The sequence below is a fragment of the Mus musculus genome, chromosome 15, assembly GCF_000001635.26.
Source record: "Mus musculus strain C57BL/6J chromosome 15, GRCm38.p6 C57BL/6J".
In the NCBI taxonomy this organism is placed as follows: Eukaryota; Metazoa; Chordata; class Mammalia; order Rodentia; family Muridae; genus Mus; species Mus musculus.
In genome coordinates, this window is record NC_000081.6 from 4,987,547 (window position 1) to 5,008,952 (window position 21,406).

The window sequence follows — 21,406 nt, forward strand, 5'->3', positions numbered from 1 at the left end:
CCTCAATAGCTCTAGCATAAACTGCCGCCGCTTCTCTCAAAAGCAGAGTGATTTTCAGGTTTGTATTTGACACATACTGAAGAAAACCCCCAAGAGACTGAATCATATTTGTTCTCAGACAAGATGACAGACGGTGTTGGACCCAAAGGACCACCACTCGAGTCCGACCTCCACTTGACACCCGAAGGACCACAACACCAGAGTATGATGATGCAAACAGCAAGAGGTTTATTGAAGCCGGCGCGCCGGGGTTCCTCTGCCTTTGGGACGGAGCAGAAACCCCGAAGAGCTATTACAGACTTTTCTTAAGCTCAAAAACCGCAAACTGGGGGAAATGGGGACGGGGTGCGGGGCAAAAGTCGGTTGGCTCAGTCCCGGGGGAGGGGGGTTCAATTTTCTTGGGATACACCTGCTTGTTTGAGGCAGGCCAGTTCCTGCATCAGCAGGTTTGTGGTGGACCATTTCCCGGAGCTGTCTTTGTTGCTTTAGCAACCTTGAGGGCAACTGTGGGCCTCTGCTCACCTGGCTTACGACCAAGCTGTAATTTCTTTGCTGAAGCTTGAGTCTCACAATGGTGCCCTGTGACCATAGCATGATGAATTCTGCTCTGACATTTAAGTAATTTGATCTTCTGACAAGAAGAAGGATCCTACATATGGGAATGGCTTAGTAGGGCGAAGAGTGACATTACTCCTCAGGATGGAAATAATTACATCTGTCTCTTCCTTCCAATGTGTGTGCATGTGTGTGTGTGTGTGTGTGTGTGTGTGTGTGTGTGTGTGTGTGTGTTTGATATCGCTGAGGAAAGACGACCTCCCTAATTGGGAAATTACATTCTTTCTGTTTTCCTAATCAACGTAGAGGAGGAACACGGGCCAATGGTCTGGGTCAATCATACTCAACAGAATCATAGGGATGAAAGAACGGAGAGCATGTGCCTCTAGTCTCATCCAGTAAGTTTACAGACAAAAAAAAAAAAGTCAAAGCCTAGTGCATTTTTCCAAAACCTCACAAATAGCTGGGGATGCCATGGTTCATGTCAGTTCTTCATACTGCCATTTGTAAAGGAAGGAAATCTGGGCTGGGGTTTGAGAAAACAAAGGGTTTGTTTGCACAGGTGGCTGAGCACAGAAAGGAGAGGTAAATACTAGAGAGAAAGAGAAAAGGATTGTGCCTTCCTGCTGGGAAAGTGGTTGAAGGACCAGTTATTTTAACCCAGCATCCACTGCCCACTAGATTCTGATGAAGAGGATCAAGCCCCACCCCCTCCAGGCCCTACTGGGCTGCTTCTTCTGCACAGGGCTTTATGGCTGTGATGGAGATGCTCTGTCCTCTGCATCTTAAGATGCCAGCCTCACACTCAGACATCGTTTCCTCTTTGCCATTCACTTCCACACAGATTCTGTAGCCTGCTGTCTGGCACTCCGATGCTTCTCTGCAGATACATTTGCCATTCTGAGCTGGAAAGAACAAGCGAGGGAGACTTAATGGCACACTGAGGAGGTGGGCGAGTGGAAGCACATTACCTCCAAAGTAACGGTGTGGTGATTAAAGAGCTCCCGCCCTGAGCTATACAATAAACTATCTGCTGGAAGAGGAGTAAGACCAGGAAATGGGGCCACTTTTCTTCACTCAGAATAAATGGGCTTGGGAAATTTGGGCCAGGCTTTTTACTGGCTGGACACACAGGAGACAGGTCTATCCAAGTCAGGAACTCTCCATCTCTTTCCTCATAGAGACTGGCATCTTTGTGAGCCAGAAATCAAGTATAATTTTTTACTCCCCAGACCAACAAAGAAGGTTTCAGGAGAGACTAGAGTGCCAAAGCTCAGAGACACAAAAAGAAAAGTGACTCGAAAAAGAAAGTATGGCTTTTGGGAGGTGCTTGTCCTGTAAAACCTAATTAGCAACAAGGAGAAAACATGGGAAATGACACGGTGAGAATACATCACTCAGGTCCTCCAGGGGAAGAGTGACAAGGCCAATCAGAGCAGTAACACAAACACAAGCCAGATGCGGCCAGAGCTGCATACATCTCCATCCTACTGCAACTGATAAGGGACAGGGGGAGAGGGCCACAGGGCAACACAGGACAGAGAAGGAGAGATTTGGAAGATGTGTGTACCACATAGTTTAGCTTCCACATTTACAGGTAAAGAAACAAAAGTTTGGTTCCTGCAACCCAGCCTTTTTCCATTCACTATATGTCCCAAAACATTGGTGGTGATGAAGATCATTGCTACGTTTTGTTCAGTCATATTCTAGTTGATACTGGACTGTAATCTGAGGATGAAAGTCCCTCGTCTATTCCCTTCAAAGTCTTTGGATTATTTCAAGAAGTGTCAGTTTGGCACTCATATTTTTTTAATGCCTCTCTAATACTTTTTAAACTCCCTTACAAGGAGAAGCTGTCCTTAATCTATGAGTAGTATCTGACTCAAATCTTCAAGTTTATTTTGTTCCATTATTTGTGTGTGCGCGCACTCACACACGCATGTGTGAGTATACATATTTTTAGTACCTCTTCTTTTCTCTTTTCATTTTTGTATTTTTATTTTATCTGTACAGGTGACTTTGCCTGTATGCATGTGTGCATACCAAGAAGGTAGAATGAGAGTTAGTGAAGCTTGGAAAAACATAAGGGGCATTTTACTGTCAAGCCAATCTGACATATTTGACATCTCTGTGTATCTGCTGATAAACTAGAAACAACGTTACCACTGCCTTAGCATTCTTACAGTTACAAATGTGTAAGGCTACTTACCATCACATTTACTCCATATTGGGCATGCACCACAGACTTTCTCAGCCGGGGAAGGCAGAGTACAGCTTTCCTTGCCAACAAGAGTGTAATTTCTTTTATGACAGTGGACAACGTGCATCTTGCAGATGGTCAGAGACAGAATCTTGTTTCTACTCTCATCTCGGGCACATACATCCAAGGAGGATCTGAATGGAGTATTTTAATTACATTATTTACAAGATTGATTTTCTTCAAAGCTAAGAAAGATGATTGAAAGCAAGACTTTGTGCTTACAATCCTACATGTAGTCTGTCCATAGACACCCACAAAAACTGTGTCTGCTCTTTGGTGTCCGAAGTGTTTATAAGAACAGGTATGTAGTGCTGGTTCATTTTGCTCTCAGATAGACCAAATGCAGCAAACTGGATGAGAAGGTGAATTCTACAAGCAACTTTGGATGGATTGATACCAAAGGAAACAGAAAAGCAGCAAAGACCAAATATCCCCCCAAGAGATCATGTGAAATCACTGACCTCCTAGCTCAACAGCCCTCAGAGTCTGAAATTCAGCATTGCTCACTACAATCATTAAGAAGCAAGGGAAAATGAAAGTCTCTCAATGCTATTTTTTGTTTATTTTATTGTGTTTAATTGTGTGTATGTGAGTATATGAGTATGTGAGTGAATGTGTGTGTGTGTGTGTGTGTGTGTGTGTGTGTGTGTGTATGTGTGTGTTCTGTGTACAGGAGTGCAGGTGCCTACAGAGGCTGGAGGAATGAGATCTCCTGGGACTGGAGGTGCAGACAGTTTTGAAGTGCCTGATGTGGGTGTTGGGAACCAAACCCAGATCCTCTGGAAGAGAAAGAGCTCTTAACTACTGAGTTATCCCTCCAACCCCTTCAATGTTATTTTTAAAGATATGTGTATAGCCAATGAGATAATTCAATGAATAAAGGCTCTTGCCACCAAGTCAAATGATGTGTGTTTGATCTCCAGAACCAACACAGTGGGAAAAGAAAGCCAACGCCAGAAAGTTGTCTTCAGACTTCCTTACTTGCGCTATAGTCTAGCATGAGACCCTCTACCCCACCAATAAAAGTGTCTGTGCTTACAAAGGATTTAGAATTGTTTTCATTAAACATCTTACTATTTTTTCTTAACTACTGTTGCTAAAAAAAATTATACAATATAGCTATTTAGAAATATACTTTTAAAAATAAATATTTCCTAAACTGGGCACATGCCCTCAGTGGCACATATCATGTCAGCTCTTGGGAGAGGAAAGCAGAAGCAGAGGTTTAACGCCATCTCAACTACACAGTGAGTTCAAGGCCAGCCTGGATATAATAGACAAGACCTGTCTCAGACTCCTCCCCAACCCCCATACTCACCTTACCCTGAAAAAAATTCCACTTCTGAATACTGATGGATATGAAAAGTATTGTTATAGTAAATACAGGACAAGTCTTGGACCGCAAAGCTGTTTGTTTGGTTGGGTTTGGGTTTGGGTTTGGGTTTGAGACGGAGCTTCTCTGTGTATCAGTAGATGTCCCGGAACTCACTTTTAGACCAGGGTAGCCTCAAACTCATAGAGATCCATCCTGCCTCTGCCTCCTGAGAGCTGGGATTAAAGGTGCGTATCACCACTGCTGGGCCCAAAGCATACTTTTATATACTGGACAGAAAGTTTTAAATTTACATACTTTATTTAGTGTTAATTTTTCCCTCTTTGACCTAGAAATAATATATATACATACATATATATGTGTGTGTGTGAATATATATATATTCACACACACACACATATACATATGGTATATATGGTAGTTTAAAAAACAGAAGCTTTACAAAGCTATGTTGTTATTGGCTTCCAATAACATGAAATTATACTAAATGTTGTGCTATGCCTACACATGACAGAATGAGGACTAACTGGGGGGTGTGGGGGCTCGAGGGTACATATTGTGGGGAGTTAGAAAGAGAAAGAATTTGATTCCAATAAATAATGGCTGTAAGGCAGTGAGTGACCACAGAGTTGAGACACTCGAATAAGGATGTATCTAGACTGATCACAGTTCTCACTTGAACTGTTCACTGGTTTTCTGCATGAGATGTAGTCACCATCATCCTTTATTCATTCAGGAAGTGGATATGGTTTTAGTGAGCCTGGCAGCTACAAAGTATTCAGTAAATTTGAATCTTAAAGATGAACCGAACTGTACTGCTGGGTTTCTGTGTCAACTTGACACAGCCTGGAGGTATCACAGAGAAAGGAGCTTCAGTTGAGGAAATGCCTCCGTGAGATCCAACTGTAAGGCATTTTCTCAATTAGTGATCAAGGATGGGAGGGCCCATTGTGGGTGGTGCCGTCCCTGGGCTGGTGGTCCTGGATTCTATAAGAAAGCAAGTTGAGCAAACCAGGGGAAGCAAGCCAGTAAGTAACATCCCTCCATGTCCTCTACATCAGCTCCTGCCTGCAGGTTCCTGACCTGCTTGAGTTCCAGTCCTGACATCCTTTGGTGATGAACAGCAGTATGGAAGTGTAAGCTGAGTACAACCTTTCCTCCCCGGCTTGCTTCTTGGTCATGATGTTTTGTGCAGGAATAGAAACCCTGACTAAGACACCAACTTAAGTCCTTAATCTTAAAAATGAAAATGGTCCAGAGGCTGAATGTCTCCTACATCATCCCAAACTGTTAGGAGCGGGTGTGGCGGCAGTCCCAAAGGCGCCAGGGACTGTAGCTAAGTCGTATGACTTGCACCTGACTTCCTCATATAAGCCACAAACATCTTGAGAGCTGCGCAGGTGCACCAGGATACCGGTGAATCCAGTTTGATGGAGATATGCCCCTGCTGCCCTGATTAGCTGAAGCTGTGTGCCTGGTGAGGCGGCGTGGCCCGCTGTGTGTGGATGAGAGTATAAAAGGAGTGAGAGGCCCAGGGTTCAGGGGAGATATAAACAAGAAGAATCAGGACTGAATAAACTGCAGTTAGAAGCACTGGTGGTCGTGTCGTTCTTGCTGGTCGAGAGCGGACGCGACACCAAACCCCTCTCCATTGCTCCTCATCATCTTCTTGAGGGTCTGGCATGAAAAGACCTCTAGCTTCCAGTAGGTTCTACGCTGAAGAGCACTGGTGTCAGGAAGTGTAACTCTAGATTATACCTGTGGTACTTCTCAAGTCCCTAAGGGAGTCTGCTCTGCCTTAGAAGTTGTCTCCTCCAAGCCCTCTCTGTCTTCATATTTCATAAACATCTTTCTCCCTCTTTTGGGCCTGGATGTGGATAAATGCATGCTCTATTATATCACTTTACTCGCCCACATCATGTTTTTGTAGGCATGCTGATCAACTTCTCCTATTCCTCACCTAATTGTACTACCTGCACCTTACTACAACTCGGACACAGGCTTCCAGGAGTTTCTTTGCAAATCCTTCTAAAAGCGGTGACGAGAAATCGGTAGCATTCTTGGAAGGCAGAGCTAGAAAGGAAGCTTCTAGTGTCAGAAAAGCAGCTGCTCTGTTGTCTGTTGGTGTTGCTTTTTAAAAGCTTATGTCCCTAGAGAATTTCAGCCTTATCCTCCAAAGCTCTAAATCCTCAGGTGACAGTTCTGTCATTTTGCTTAACTTTATATATAGAACAAGCAGTGCTCTGGCGGACCTTCGGTGTCTCGCTCCTCCGGATTATCATCCTGCTTAATATAGTGGCTGACAGCCTATGACCTATAACAGGCAGGAGTGGGCCAGATTAAGATGCAAAGACACTTAGCTCTCCGGAAGCCATGCCTTGAATTCAATAAGGTCTGCGGAGCCATCCCATTTACCCCAGATAAATTCAAACCAAAAAGTGAGCGGCAGAGCCAGAGCTTACCCACATTCATAGGGCATTTTACAGATGCATTTTGAGTTCTGCAGTTTCTCCCAAGGCTGACATGCAGGGGCTGCTGGTGGTGGAGTGCTGGTAGCTAAAGGAAACATTTAAGAGGGATGCGATCAGTAGGATATACACCTTGCTTTACGATAGATTTGATGAATCAAAATCTGTGGGATGCTTGACTATAAAGATTTCCTATAGTTAAAAGAAAGGATGTGGGTTTGGGTGATGGATGGTGGGGAGGATTTGGAGGAATTGGAGGAAAACTAAAATCAGAACATAACATATTTTTTTTAAATCTACTTTCAATTTAAAAATTAAAGAAAAAAAGTTCTCATCCCTAACCAAGCAACTATCTCCAGTTGATATCTGCTTCCAAAGGAAAGATTAGTCTTCTCTAATGGCGCCTCACTGGGTGTTTTAACCGCACTTAAGAGTGGGCTCCACACCCAGCACTGGAAGGCCAACACAAAATGAGCTCCATAGTATTTCTGTAGACTCTTGTCTCTTAATGATTTGCTAGAGCATTTTTTGCCTTACCAGTCTTTTACTTACATATTATGTTCTCCAGTTGAGTGGTGTTTGTGTGTGTGTGTGTGTGTGTGTGTGTGTGTGTTTCTTATACATTTTTTTAATTCTGGTTTGTTTTGTTTGTTGCTGCTTACCTGTTTGTTTTCTAAAGACAAAGACAAAGAAAGGGCACTGAGTTGTGAATAAGGAGTACAGAGAATCTCAGAAGAGTTAGGGGAGGAAAAGCTGTGGTCAGATCAACATATACAAAATATTTTTCAATAAAAAATACAGTAAAAACCTATAAGAAATGAACAAGTTACATTTACATATGAGAGAGAGAGAGAAAATTTTAAATTCAGGAAATAAAAATGTTTTAAGTATATATTATAGCTTGTCAGTGCTGGTGTATACCTTTAATCCCAGCACTTGGGAGGCAGAGGCAGCTGGATTTCAGAGTTCAAGGCCAGCCTGGTCTACAGAGTGAGTTCCAGGACAGCCAAAAAACCCTGTCTGAAAGAAAGAAAGAAAGAAAGAAAGAAAGAAAGAAAGAAAGAAAGAAAGGAAGAAAGAAAGAAAGAAAGAAAGAAAGAAAGAGGAAGGGAGGGAGGAAGGAAGGGAGAAAGAAAGAGAAAGAGAGAAAGAGAGAAAGAGAAAACAAATACATATGCACAATTTAATATTATAATATATAGCATCTATTATATATTGTGCATAATATAATACTAAATATAACATTTAACATATAATTTATAATTTTGTAAAAAAAACATAAATATGTATGTTATATATTCATATGCAATGAGTATCTAAAGCATTCACAGAGGAACACTCTATAAAAAGCTTCAGTGATGACAGATACCGTTCCCTGGGCATGGCTAATGGTCATAAACTGTTTACAAATTTTGTCATTTGATCCCTGCTGACAAGCACCTATGTAAGAGATGAAAAACCTAAAGGTCAAGAAGTTTGGAAACGGATGCTTTCTCTAATAGCTTACAAATCTTCCTATGCAGGGTTAAGCTCGCATCTGTCTGAATCCACTGCGAGTAGAACAGGTTGCCTTTCATGAAGCCGATCCTTGGAACTGTTTGTGGTTTTAGACTGCACTTTGCCACGAGCTCACCATGGGTCATAAAGCCACAAAAGAACTTAGAGCACTGGAAAGGTGGCTCCATGGTTAAGAGCACTTGCTGCTTTTCCAGAGAATCCAGGTTTGATCCCTACCACCACATGGCAGCTCACAACTGCCAGAAGCTCCCATTCCATGGGATCTGATGTCCTCTTCCAGGTTTTGTAGGTGCCAGCTATCCATGTGATGTACATATATACAGACAGACAAAACAGCCATATACATTAAATAAATAAATAAATAAATAAATAAACTCTTTTTTTTAGCAATAACTTACATTGGAGAAATTTCTGGTACCCAAGGAGAGCTATAACCTCTAACATGCAAATGTCCAGGCAGTCTCCCCTCAGCACATCTGGAGTTGCTTACATTAAAAATATTGTATCCATTGTTTTGAATCTAGAAACTCTTCTTTTAAGCCAGCCGTTATTTGAATGTTCGTAAGTAAGCACCTGGGTGTAGCTTTCAGTGATGTAAATGGAAAGCCTATGCATTGGCTTTAGCTGTTGGCAATGTGAAGTCTAAAACACTCATTTTTCCCCCACTTTCTGCTAGCTTCATTTTAATGAAAATCACTGGCATCAAACTTTTGGGCACAAAATTAGGTAATCATTTAATATATTATACAAATGATCTTATTAGACGATCATGGGGATTTTTTTTTTCCATTTTAGCTGAGTGTATTTATTTAGTGTGTGGATGGATGTGGTACACGCATGGAGATCAGAAGATAACTTCCAGCCATCGGGCTCTGGGGGATCAAACTTGGGTCACCAAGCTTGGCCACAAGCACCTTAACACACTGAGCCATCTTGGTATCCCAAGGAAATGATTTTAGAAGGAAAAGAATCATAGAATGCATATGTCCCTTACTGTGAAAAATATAAGCAAGTTAGACAAGATAGTAACACCCCATGAAAAAGTCACAAAACTAGAAAAGTTGTGGCAATATGGAGCATGTCTTCCATGGTTACAAATCTCCGTAGCAGTCACACTCTCTAAACACTTGATGTGGTAGCACTCCCAGTGCAAGACAGAAGCTTGAATCAGATACTCGAAATTAAAATGGCACAAGGGAGAAGAGTGCTATCTGAATAACAGCTTAGTCAGTTGTGCCCTGGCAAAATGCCCTTCTCCATATGTTTTCTGTGTTGTTTTCTTTGCTTTTAGGACCAGGTTTTATAATATAGCTCAGATTTGGCCTCAAAGTTGAGTTCTTCCTGCTCAGATCCTCAGATCTAAGCTGGTAGATCACACACACACACACACACACACACACACAAACACAAACACATCATAGGCTCATATATTTGCAAGCTGAGTGTTTGGAAGGAATAGGAAGTATGTCCTTGTTGGAGGTTTGTCACTGGAAGTGAGCTTTGAAGTTCAAAAGCCCACACTAGACACAATCTGTCTCTCTCTCTCTGTGTCTTTCTGTATTTCTGTCTGTCTCTCAGTCCATCTTTCTGTCTCTCTGTGTCTCTCTGTCTTTCTGTCTCTATGATCTATCACTCTGTATCTCTCTGTCTGTCTGTCTCTTTCTCTCTTTCTCTCTGTCTCTGTTGCTTTCTCTGTTTCTGTCTCTCTGCATTTCTGTTTGTCTCTCTGTCTTTCTGACGCTCTCTGTCTCTCTGTGTGTGTTTATCTTTTTGTCTTTCTGTCTCTCTGTGTCTCTCTCTCCCTCTCCCTTTCCCTCTCCCCCTCCCTCCCCCACTACCTGCTGCAGATAGGATGTAAAGCTCTCAGCTACTTCTCCAGCACCATGCCTGCCTGCCTGCTGCTGCATCCTCCACCATGATGATAATGGACTAGCCCCTCTAAAACAGTAAGCAGACCCCCAGTAGACTTCTTTCATATGTGTCACATTGTGTGAAGAGACACAGAGATAGAGCAGTAACTAGGACACAGGTATGGGTACCACTGGTCCTTTGTTTTCAAAAGCTAAGTTATGTCAATTTATGCAAAAAGTGAAGGTAGGTGAGGGTGTATAGAATTTACATTTTGCAACTTTTCTGAGATCTAAAATGATTCCAGAGTAAAATGGTTCTCTGTTTTTCATTATAACATATTGTAGTTTGAATTAAAGATACACTAAATAAGCTCATGAACAGGGCAATTGGTAGCACTGTCTAGGGAAGACACAGGACCTTTAATAGGTAGAGCCTTGATGGAGGAAGTACATCATCAGAGGTGGGCTTTGAGAATTTGGCCTGGCCCCACCTCTGACTCTCACTCTGTTTCCTGGATGCAGTTGTGATGTAATCACCAAGGCATCCAGCTCCTGTACCTAATTCCATCCCTCCCCACCATGATGGACTCTCCCTCTCAACCAATAAATAAACCCTTTCTTCTGCTTTGGGTCGTGGTATTTTATCAAAGCAAAAAAGAAAGTTAGTTAATATGGGTTATAAAATAATGGATTTCATTGTGCTATCTCTATCCATGCACGTACTCTGCTTTGCTGGTATCAAGTCCTCTGTTGCTCTCTCTTATTGCCTTCTCTCCTTGCTGGTGGTACCTTCCTTTCCTCCAAAGAGTCATCTACTTCATTATCATATGTCTTTAACACTATTGCTTTTGCTTTTGTTGTTTGCATATACACACAGGTACATATGTGCCATTGTATGAGTGTGTGTATGTATATGTATGTATATGTGTGTGTATCTGTGTGCGAGTTTGTGTGTGTGAGTGTGCATGTGTGTATTGTGTGTGTATGTGTGTATATGTGTTTATGTGTGTATAGTTTGTTAGTATGAGTATGTATATGTGTGTATATATGTGTATATATGTGCATGTGTGTGTGAGTTTGTGTGCATGAATGAGTGTGTGTGTATGTGTATGTATATGTGTGTATATGTGTATAAGTTTGTGTGTGTGTGTGTGTGTGTGTGTGTGTGTGTGTGTATGGGGGGCTGGTGCTCAGAGGACAACTTCCAGAAGTAAATCCACCTGGTTTTTGGAGGAAGGGTTTCTTGTTTCTACTATACCACACACTCCAGATAGCTGACCCTTGACCTCCCATCTCACATTAGGAGTGCTGGGACTACAGATGCTCACTGCTCCATCTGACTTTGTACTTGGGTTCCAAGGATCAACTCAAGCCATCAGGTTTGCGTAGCTTGTGCTTCTACCTGCTGAGTCACATTACCAGGCCTCACATACATATTTTTTAAGAGTGCATTGTACGTACGAGAGAAAAACCTGCCTCTGTCTTATTCTGCTTATATGATGACCTCTAGCTCCACTCAATATCTTTCTGATGATACAGTTTACTTTCTCTTTGTAGCTGATAAAACTCCACTGTGTACAAATGCCCCATTTTATATTTGTTCTAATTTTTAAATGTGTATTTAATATTAATATTTTAATCAAAACACACCTCACTCTCTCCCTTTGAATTATTTTTCTAGACACACCAAACACACACACACACACACAATTCTCACCCAACTTCATATGCTCTTTTTTTTTTCAACCCAGTGAGTTCACTTAGTGCTGCCTATATGTGCATGGATGTTTGGCCATCTACTGAGACATGAGTAGCCTCTTAGAGGCTGCATGCCTGCAGAAAACTGACCCCACACAGCAGCTCCCTGAGAGGTAACCCCATTACCTAGCTCTTCCACTATCAGTGGGATTCCATGACTTTCTCCCCAATGCATGCTAGACTTTATGTTTTCTGGTTTGATCTTGCGCAGGTCTCATGCATGATATATTACATTGTCTTCATTCGTCTGTCTGCTGGTAGAAATCTAAACTGTTTCCATCTTGCTATAATAAATGTGGATGAGCAGGTCTGATGTCCTATGGTGACTTAGATCCCATCAGGTGTGTGATATCATTGGATTAGAGGGTAGTTCTAGTTTTGGTTGAGGCATCTCTGAATCAGTTTCCACAGAGTTTGAACTAATATACATTACTGTCAGTAGTCCATAAGCGTTCTTTACACTGCCAAAATTTGTTGTTGCTTGGTAAAATGCTTGTGATTATATTTGCTAGATCAAAGCACATTTATGTGCAAAACTTGTGGAGATGGGTGGAGGTGGTGGCTCAACAGAAAGAGTGGGCATAATATTTATTATCTGTGTACTTTAAATGATTAAAATAGTGAACCTTATAATATGTACAGCTTAGCAAATTTTTAATGACTAAATATTGAAAGATCTAGTCATTATTTCATTCACATGCTACTTAACTGATATTTTGTGTTTATATATGTGATATATATGGAATATGCATGTGTTCATGTGCTTAGCACAACTTTTAAAGGGTTAAATATTCAAAGGGCTAGTACTTTATTACTTATTACCTTACTGTGTGTGTGTGTGTGTGTGTGTGTGTGTGTGTACTGGAGGTGTGTGTCTACTAGAGATATGTGTGTAAGGGTATACATATGTGAAAGCAAGAGATCAGTGTCAGGGTATCATCTTCTATTCCTTTCCATCTTATTTTTTGAGACAAGATGACTCTTTTGAATTTGGTATTTGCCATTTTGGTTAGAGCAGCTAGCCAGCCAGCTGCCAGTATGCAGCTGTCTCCATGTCCCCAGTGATGGGAATAAATACATACACCACCACAATGCCAAGCTTTTATATGGAAGCTGGAGATCTGAACTAGGGACTTTGTGTATATGCAGCAAATACTCTTCCTGTTGAACCATCTCCCCATTCCCACATTTAGCAGATTTTTTAAATACCAACCCTGAAAGCTGACAAACATAGAAAGTTTTGTTTGCTATAGGTTTATCTTAAGTGTGGTGATTATTGTAATCTATGTATTCAGAAAAATAAACAAGTACATAAAATATCCTTAATTAATGCCATTTTCTACTGAGCCGGTAAAATTTCATACTGAACTATGCTATAAAATGACAGAAGCAAACATTGAAGAAAAACTATCTAATTTCCTTTGAAACAGAATTATGTCCTCATTAAGTAGATAATGTTCTCTTTCATTTCCAAATCATGGGCACAGGTGCGTTACTTTACACAACTCAAGCAAACTCAGATCTGTGCAACAGGGGACACAGAAATAAGAGCAGTTGTTTTCTGATGTGTTCAGAAAAGAGCACATTAGAGCTGATATGGAAGGCACTTCATTCATGTGCTCTACACCTCTCTACTGCCCTGCGTCACCACAGTCCATGCCTACATTCAGTGGAACAGGGCTCCAAGAAGCCCGCTGTTCTCAGTTGTCAACGTCTAACTCACTTAACAGTGTTCATCTTAGAAACTAGTACTTCATCCTCATAAAAATAGACAGATTTCAGCACTGAGTTAAAAACTTTTAGACTAACAAAATATTATGGAAAGTAGCATGTATGTGAGCTTCCCTTCTTTCTCGGTTATAACTGTTAAAAGCATCGTTCCAGGCTGGAGAGGTGGCTCAGCAGTTAAGAGTACTTGCTGTTCTTGCAGCAAACCTGGGTTTTCTGGCACCCACATAGCAACTGTTCTTAACTCCAGTTGCAGGGTAGCCAACACCCTCTTTTGGCCTCTGCAAGCACTGGGCTCAAACACTGTTCACTTACATACATGCAGGAAAAACATGCATATATGTAAAATAAAAACAAATTTATCTTTTTAAGTTATTAAACAATGTATTTACATTTATTAATATGCAATAAAACAATAAATGTGTCTTAATAAACAAACTTATTCCATTTAAAAGTCTCTGAAAATACATAATTTATCTTTCTAAATTATTTTTTTCTGCCTAAGGTGTTTGTTTGTTTGTTTGTTTGTTGAAATGAAGTCTCTCTAAATAGTTCTGGCTATTGTGGAACTCACTATGTAGACCAGGCATGCCTCAAGCTCACAGAGATCCACCTGCCTCTGCCTCTGAGTGTTGGAATTAAAGATGTAGGCCAACACACCCAGTTTATTTTAGGTTCTTAAATAATGTTTGAATATGACTAGGATTTAGAATACTAGATTGCTGAATTTCCACTACCAGAAACAGAAAAAGACCCACCCTCATACCTCCCACCAAAAGCCAAGGACCTGAAACTAAGCTCAAAGTCCCAAGAAGCAACAATATTTGAATATTTCAGAAGAAAGGTTGCTGTCTCAAGCCCAGAAACCAGTGGTTGTAGAAAGAAACAACAGTGTCGGAAACCACAGGGCTTCTCTAAGGAAAACAGCTGACCTCCCTATTTTTCTTTTAAGTCCCTCATGCTCCTTCCCCACCTTTAGCTACAAAACCCTCAGCCTAAAGCCTGGATCCCTCATTCTCTTGACCTCTGATCAGTGAAAGATTGAATCCTGTGCCTTGATCACAAGGTGGCCAGAATTAGAGATACCACCTCTCTAATACTAAATAAACCATGTTCCAGCTATTGAGCACGTCCAAGTTTTCATCTTTTATTTCTTCCTGAAAACTCAATTCTCACCCTTATGAAGAGTAACTTTATAAACCACAAGACTTCTTTGAATGATGTCTACTTTGCAATATTAAATATAAATTTATGTTTTTAATATTTTATGTGCTTTCACTTTAATATCAGTAACTGATAGTCCAGAAATGATGCAGCCAATTTTTTAAATAAATTAGCATTTTAACTCTGATTTTAGAACATCAGAAGAAAAACAAATATCAGTCTTCAGAAAGTCTTCACTTTCTTTCTAACCAATATAAAGCTCTCTGTTCATATGGAGGAGTGAAGTTTGTTGTGCCATCCTTCCTGTCCCTATATGCCATCAGTCTATTGTTCTACAGTCTACACATTGACCTCATTCTCCTAGAAAGTCAGATGGAGAGAATGCTGTACTCTGACACAATGCCATGATGGTCACCAAAAGGACTCTTCCCTGTCTGAACACAGGTGACACTGAAGAGACGGAAGCTACTCACCTTTTTGCACACACTTGGCATCCTTCAGCTCGGGACTCCACTTCAGGCTGGAGCCACAGAGGAGGGTTGAAGGACCCTCTAAGGACATACCCCCCACACAGGAAAGAGTCACCTTCTCTCCAACCATGTAAAAAGGTTTCTGCGGGTGACTCTGCATGCCATTCATCTCTCCAGGTAGAACGCAGGCCAATTCTGAAGATAAAAGAGAATAGAATGGGTCACTGCTTTGGTACTTTTTTAAAAATAGCCTTAAGTTGTGCTAAAATACTTGTTCTGCCTTTTCATATCATAAGACAAGCAGGGGAAAAAAAGAGAGTCTACTTATACAGTGCTCCAAAAAGCACTCTCTACTGTGTCTGACATGTAATTGACCAATGAACGACTGAAGACAAAACAGCTGTCATCTCCTTCCCCTGCCCTCAAAGCAATGTGACAACCTAAAATGAACAAGCCTACAAATAAAGCCCCAAAGCCCAGCCTGCTGCTAAAATCAGACTTCACAGCTGCCACTTATCTCTGTAGTGAGACGACCTCCCACAAGACTTCTCCCAAGAGCCTTACTCATTTGCATATCATTAGCTCTAATTAGATATGTCACCATCTAAAGACTTAAAGCAGCACCTCTCACCTTGCTGCAAGAAAGTGTTCAGTGTTCAATACTTTTCCATCCCAACCTTTCCATTAATGACATTCGTTAGTTCAAATTTATTTAAAAATAAAGCAGCTAACAAAAAAAACATATAGGTATGAAGAGGTTGGAAATCGTGATTGAAGACAAAAACCTTTGCAATGCCCCTCATGGATTTTGAACAATACTATACAACATTGCTGTGTTTCAGCACTGTCTTTTTCGGAAGACCCATCTATTCATTTATCCAATCACAGTTTTTATCATTTATTGAGTGCCTAAATTTGGCCAAATATATTGTGTAATGATGGAGAAATGCTAAGTACTTATCACATGCTGTGCCTTCAAAATCTGGCATTGACTTTCTGGCATGATATGTCTGCCAAATGCATCACAAGGATGTTCTACAGCCTCTCTCCTACCAAGACAGATAGGAAAGTTGCCCACGACTAAAAGAAAAAATGTTTCTGAGAATCATAGAGTTGCCAAAAGAGTGCATTTAGTGAGAACTAATCTAACATTCAAAACCCTAAGACTGTGAAGTGGAAATTTCTGGTTTCTTTGGAGACTTAGTTGTGTCATATGATGTTTTTCTGGAAGCTGACTATGAGAGGATGGTCTGCTGAAGCAGACACATGAGATGTTTTACTGAAGCAGACACATGAGAGGATGTGTGATGTTTGGGAAGAGTATAAGTAGAATCCAGCAGACAGTGAATGATGCTCTTGCACTGGCTCGCCTTGCTTCACTGATCTCTGCTGATAACAGGCTCGAATTGGTTCACCTTGCAACACTTTTCTTCACTGATCTTCACTTGTCAGGACTTTGTGGAGAAAATATTCCCCTAAGAACTTTTCGTTGTATTCCAGCTGCTTCCTGCTGCTTCTGCAGACTTGTGCTGATTCGGCAAAGCCTCGTGGTTTCTGCTGGACTGAGCTGTTACTGATTGGTGTTTGGTGTTTGCTATTGGACAAGATTGGAGTCATCCACAGAGAACGACTTTTAAACAAGTCCACAACCCCCTTGTCCTATTAACCATCTTTCTCCTCTGTCTTTGGTCAGTGGGTTACAAGGAAGGTTGAAGCATTAAAAAACCCTCATAAAATAAATATAAGCCTATGGGAAATGCAACAGAAACAAACTCATAAGAGATACAGATAGTAAAATCGACAATTATGGGCCTTGGAAAAGTCGCAATTAGTTTGGTATCTAAATGATGCCTGATACAATGTCTCATGCCTGTAATCTCAGCACTTGGGAGGCCGGGACAGGAGGAATGCCATTACTTGTGGTCAGGTAAATTCCATGCCTGCCTGAGCTACCAAGTGAGATTTTGTTTCAAAAAATCTAAATGACAAGCTGGAAATCATTGGAAAATGTCAGTAGCAGAAAAAATATATATATTAACAGTTCAAATAAAATTCTTAAAAGATATTTCACAATCACACAGAAAATTCATGAATGAAAGATAAAACAATAGAAATATTTAACATGAAAAACAATGCAAAGAATATAAAGTATTATCTGTAGTCCCTCAAGCACCAGCTTCCATCTCTCTCTGCTTCCTGACTGTGGATTCTATGTGAGCAGCTGCCTGAACTCCGTCCACTTAGGTTTCCTTGCTATAACGGACTATCCTTCCCTGTGAACGGCGAGCAAACATAAGTCTTTCTTTCCTTAAGCTATTTTGTCCTGGAATTTTTGCCACAGTGGCATGAGAAATTGCTAATGCAGGCTCCTAACAGCTTTCCGGGAGAAGGAGACCGAGAGAGGACCTGGTGATGATCTGATGATTTGATCCTTCGCATTGGGGTTAACACAGGCGATTGTTTATCCTCATTTATTTTCTTCCCTACCATTCTGCCACCTTAAGATACACACTACAACTAAGAGCACTCACTTTGACAATGCATTTCTCCAACAAGCCACTGTAAGTCTTCTCCACATCTGGCAACAGGATCTCCAATAAGAGAATACCCCTCATCACAAGCATATACTACGCTTTGTCCAACAGGAACCATGGTACCTTCACCCTAAACAAAGATAAAGCGGAGAAAGGTTGAGTTGTCCTGTTCCTCATTAACAAAGCACTTCCTTAGTTCTTATTTGGTCTGAAAATCATAATTAACTTTAATCATCAGTCAACCTACACTCAAACAATTGATTCAGAAAATCAATATAAAACATTTTCCCTTGTATTTAACAACACTAATACCACCATTGATTGAAATAAAGCCATAATACCAACATATTACAATGTATTGATTAGTCCCAAAATACCAAGTGCTATACTAAGCACTTTATTAAAACCACCTTAGTGGATGCTGTTCTGGTAATTTCCTCCCTTTCCTCATACAGTAAAATGCAGTTTTCCATCAGTAACTTTGTCCAGCAGTTCTTAGTGTGAAGGATCTATATTGTATTCACTAGTAAGTGTCAGCATATCAGAAATATTTGCCTCTTCTCAGTGTCTTCATGAAAAGTCTCATTGAGAGCACTATATCATCTGGTTATTTGTTTTGCTTTTTGAGAGATGGTCTCATTGCACACCTCAGGTCAACCTGCAAATTGCTGGCCTCAAGCTCAGAATCTTCACACCTCCAACTCAGTGCTTGGATTACAGGCATGTGCCATCATCCCATCTGGCTTACCAATGACTTCTAAAGAACATGATGTTGATCTTTTTCCACTCTTCACTATAGTTACAGAAATGCTGCTGTGAATGGATTAGCTATTGTATTAGTCTATAATACTGATAAGTGAGTTGTCATAATGAAGTAAAGAATTTCAAATCCCAACCTCTGAGAGAATAGTTACCCTCATTGGGAACCTTGCTACCTTTCCTTACTTTCGGGTTCTTTGCCCTCTACAGGGAAATACTGAAGAAATACCGACCTGGGGGATGTTTTGGAGACACTCTAGCAAATAAAATTTTCTGGTGCCTAATTATCATTGCCAGACATTCCATGCCATGCTTAGTCTGCCTCTATTGTAGAAGCTAATAGGAAACAATAGAGATGGGACATGTCCGTTTTTGACTGTAGCTCCTATGTCTTCTTTTCAAGAGGGACTTCATGATGAGGAAATTTAACTCAATATGATCCAAATGTCTCTATACAAAAACCACTTATAGTAATTAAAAAAAGAAGACTCATAGACTTCACTTCCAACCTACTGAATCAGAAAAGATTGGAAGACAGGAATCAAGCAGCAATCTCAATTTTGAAGTTCCCTGAATGAAATGTGGACATTCCAAAACAGTGTTTTAAAATGTTGGCTCCTAAAAGGGTAGGAGAGCTTCATGGGTTGCTATGGTATGTGTATATTGCTCTCAAAATATGTTTCATTCAGGAGCCCTATAAATCATGGTGAACATGCAGAACATTCCAGCACTTTCTATTTTATCTCCTTCTTCCTCTGCTTCATTGCTTTCTCAACAGTGTCTGCACAGTGGACACTCAAGCAGACTCTCATGATTTTAAACTTAAAGATCTAGAATTTAAGAATAAAAATTTCTCATTAGAAGTTGAACTCCAAGCATTGAGAGCATCCTTATGAAGACATGTTTCGTGTGTGAGCCACAAAGAGATGTCACTGAATTTTGAGGTCAAAGCTTAATCATAAGAAAGACTGGGAACAGAGCTAATTAAAACAATCCCAGTGCCAAGTGAAGTTATTAAAGCAAGCAGGGGAAGAGACCACTGTTCTTTTAGGAACATGGAAACTGGTAAAAATCTGATAACATGCATACATCAGACAGTGGTTAAAACTGACTTTTGGGGTAAAAAAAACTTGATTTCATGATGAAATGTTTCTAAGAAAAGCTTTCAATGAAAGAATAAAAAATTCTTTAGACTTAGACTTAAGAAATTGAGTGTGAATTCACAATTAACAGTAATATTTGCAATGTTCAATAGGCATGATGGTTCTCTGAGTTCATCGGTGGCAGTACTGACTTCTCATTCCATAGAAGGACTGATGAAGAAGAAGAAGAAGAAGAAGAAGAAGAAGAAGAAGAAGAAGAAGAAGAAGGAGGAGGAGGAGGAGGAGGAGGAGGAGGAGGAGGAGGAGGAGGAGGAGGAGGAGGAGGAGGAGGAGGAGGAGGAAGAAGAAGAAGAAGAAGAAGAAGAAGAAGAAGAAGAAGAAGAAGAAGAAGAAGAAGAAGAAGAAGAAGAAGAAGAAGAAAAAGAAAGAAAAATCTTGAGCCAAAGGATGAATGAAATCCCCTCTGCTAGTGAAGTAAAAATGCACATATAAAATATATTAGTACTATTTGACCATGGAGAAAGATATAGGTTATGTCCAAGTAAAGAGATAGAAGTTGGAATATTCATGAAGGAAAAATATATCTTTTCATAACCAACTTGAACAAATCCATCTTTTAAGGCAGGGGGTGATAGGCAGAATTCTTTTGGAGCCAAAGACGAGTGAAAGCAATGTGGCTCAAGTAATCTGAAAAGGAAACAGCAACAAATGAAAATTATTATGATTAGGTTCCATAGTTTAGTTGAATAAGCATTGTATTGTATTATTATATTACATTATATTTTTCCTTTACATCTGAAGTCATTCAAATAGAAAATACAAGAGCACAGATATATACTTTTGTCTTTCACAGAACCAATATGTGATCATATTATATCTGTAAATACCTTGAGCATAAATTCAATCTATAAAAAAATGATAATTTAAATATCTACAGGATCAGTACTATGAGAAACAAGATGAATATCTTTGGGTGACGCATCTACATTATAGGACTTCTAGGTCGATCGGTCTCAGATATCACTGTGTTTCCTGCTGTTGGGCTCTGAAATCCTTTTGTCTGAAAATTAATTCTACTTAGTAAAATTATCAAGTCTAAGTCGAACAGAGACCCTTTAAGGCCACATCACCAATGCTATTCCTAAAAATGTGCCATCACCATGGTCATCCCTACAGGAGCTGATAATTATTCTAATGATAATGAAAACATCCATTGTTAAACAGTTGTCCATCGTGCCTCTGTGGTCAATGTACTACCAATTCACTCCAGCGAGAAGAACAAGCACAGACTGTGACCCCAAATGCCACACACAATGTCCCCTTCCTTCTCAGTTAAATTCCTCATCTTTTATAACAGCCCCAAGGCACCCAGAAATGTGAAATATCAAAATTTCTTATTGGTGCTGAGGAGGACAGATTCCCTCCTTTGAGGAGGGGGAGGAGAATGGGGAGGAGATCTGTGTTATCCCCTTAGAATGTTCCCTCTCTCTGGCTTTATATAAAGGTTTGTTATTCCTCCATCAAGCAGGCTTAATTTTGTGTAAAAGTGATTTCACAAGTGCAGGGAAATGGGCCCCCTCCTACAGGAAACTGCTTCCACACTCTCACAGTCTGGGAGGCACATGTGCAATTGTTCCCCACTATAACCCACGTGTCCTTTGGCTTCCTCACTGAAGAGATATGGGTTACTGCTGTTTAACAAGGCATGAAAGACCTTCGACCAAGGCAGCCTATGTCCTTGTCCATGACATAGCACCTAATTAATATATATATATAGTATCCATATACCCAAGTACCTTGTTTCTTTCCTTAACTTACCTGGCCTTCAAATTATCCTACTAGAATTTTTAGTCCAGTTTCTAACCTTTGGAATGTGGAACAAATGGACCAACGCATGCACTTTTTG

The 21,406-nt window shown here is 40.4% G+C and overlaps 1 protein-coding gene across 3 annotated transcripts in view; it reads right to left on the reverse strand.

The window, feature by feature from the left end:
• Nucleotides 1–203: 203 nt before the first annotated feature.
• Nucleotides 204–21,406, reverse strand: part of C7 (complement component 7) — a 76,024-nt gene continuing 54,821 nt past the window's right edge. For 2 of the 3 annotated variants that reach the window (XM_030248274.1, XM_030248275.1), the window contains exons 8-13: nucleotides 20,100–20,187; nucleotides 17,636–17,768; nucleotides 15,108–15,299; nucleotides 6,611–6,704; nucleotides 2,765–2,949; nucleotides 204–1,460 (exon numbers count right to left, since the gene is read on the reverse strand). In XM_030248274.1, the coding sequence (XP_030104134.1) occupies nucleotides 1,276–1,460; nucleotides 2,765–2,949; nucleotides 6,611–6,704; nucleotides 15,108–15,299; nucleotides 17,636–17,768; nucleotides 20,100–20,187 (877 nt within the window). In that variant the 3' untranslated portion in view covers nucleotides 204–1,275. The remainder of the gene's footprint in view (nucleotides 1,461–2,764; nucleotides 2,950–6,610; nucleotides 6,705–15,107; nucleotides 15,300–17,635; nucleotides 17,769–20,099; nucleotides 20,188–21,406) is intronic. The other variant, NM_001243837.1, reaches the window with a different exon arrangement.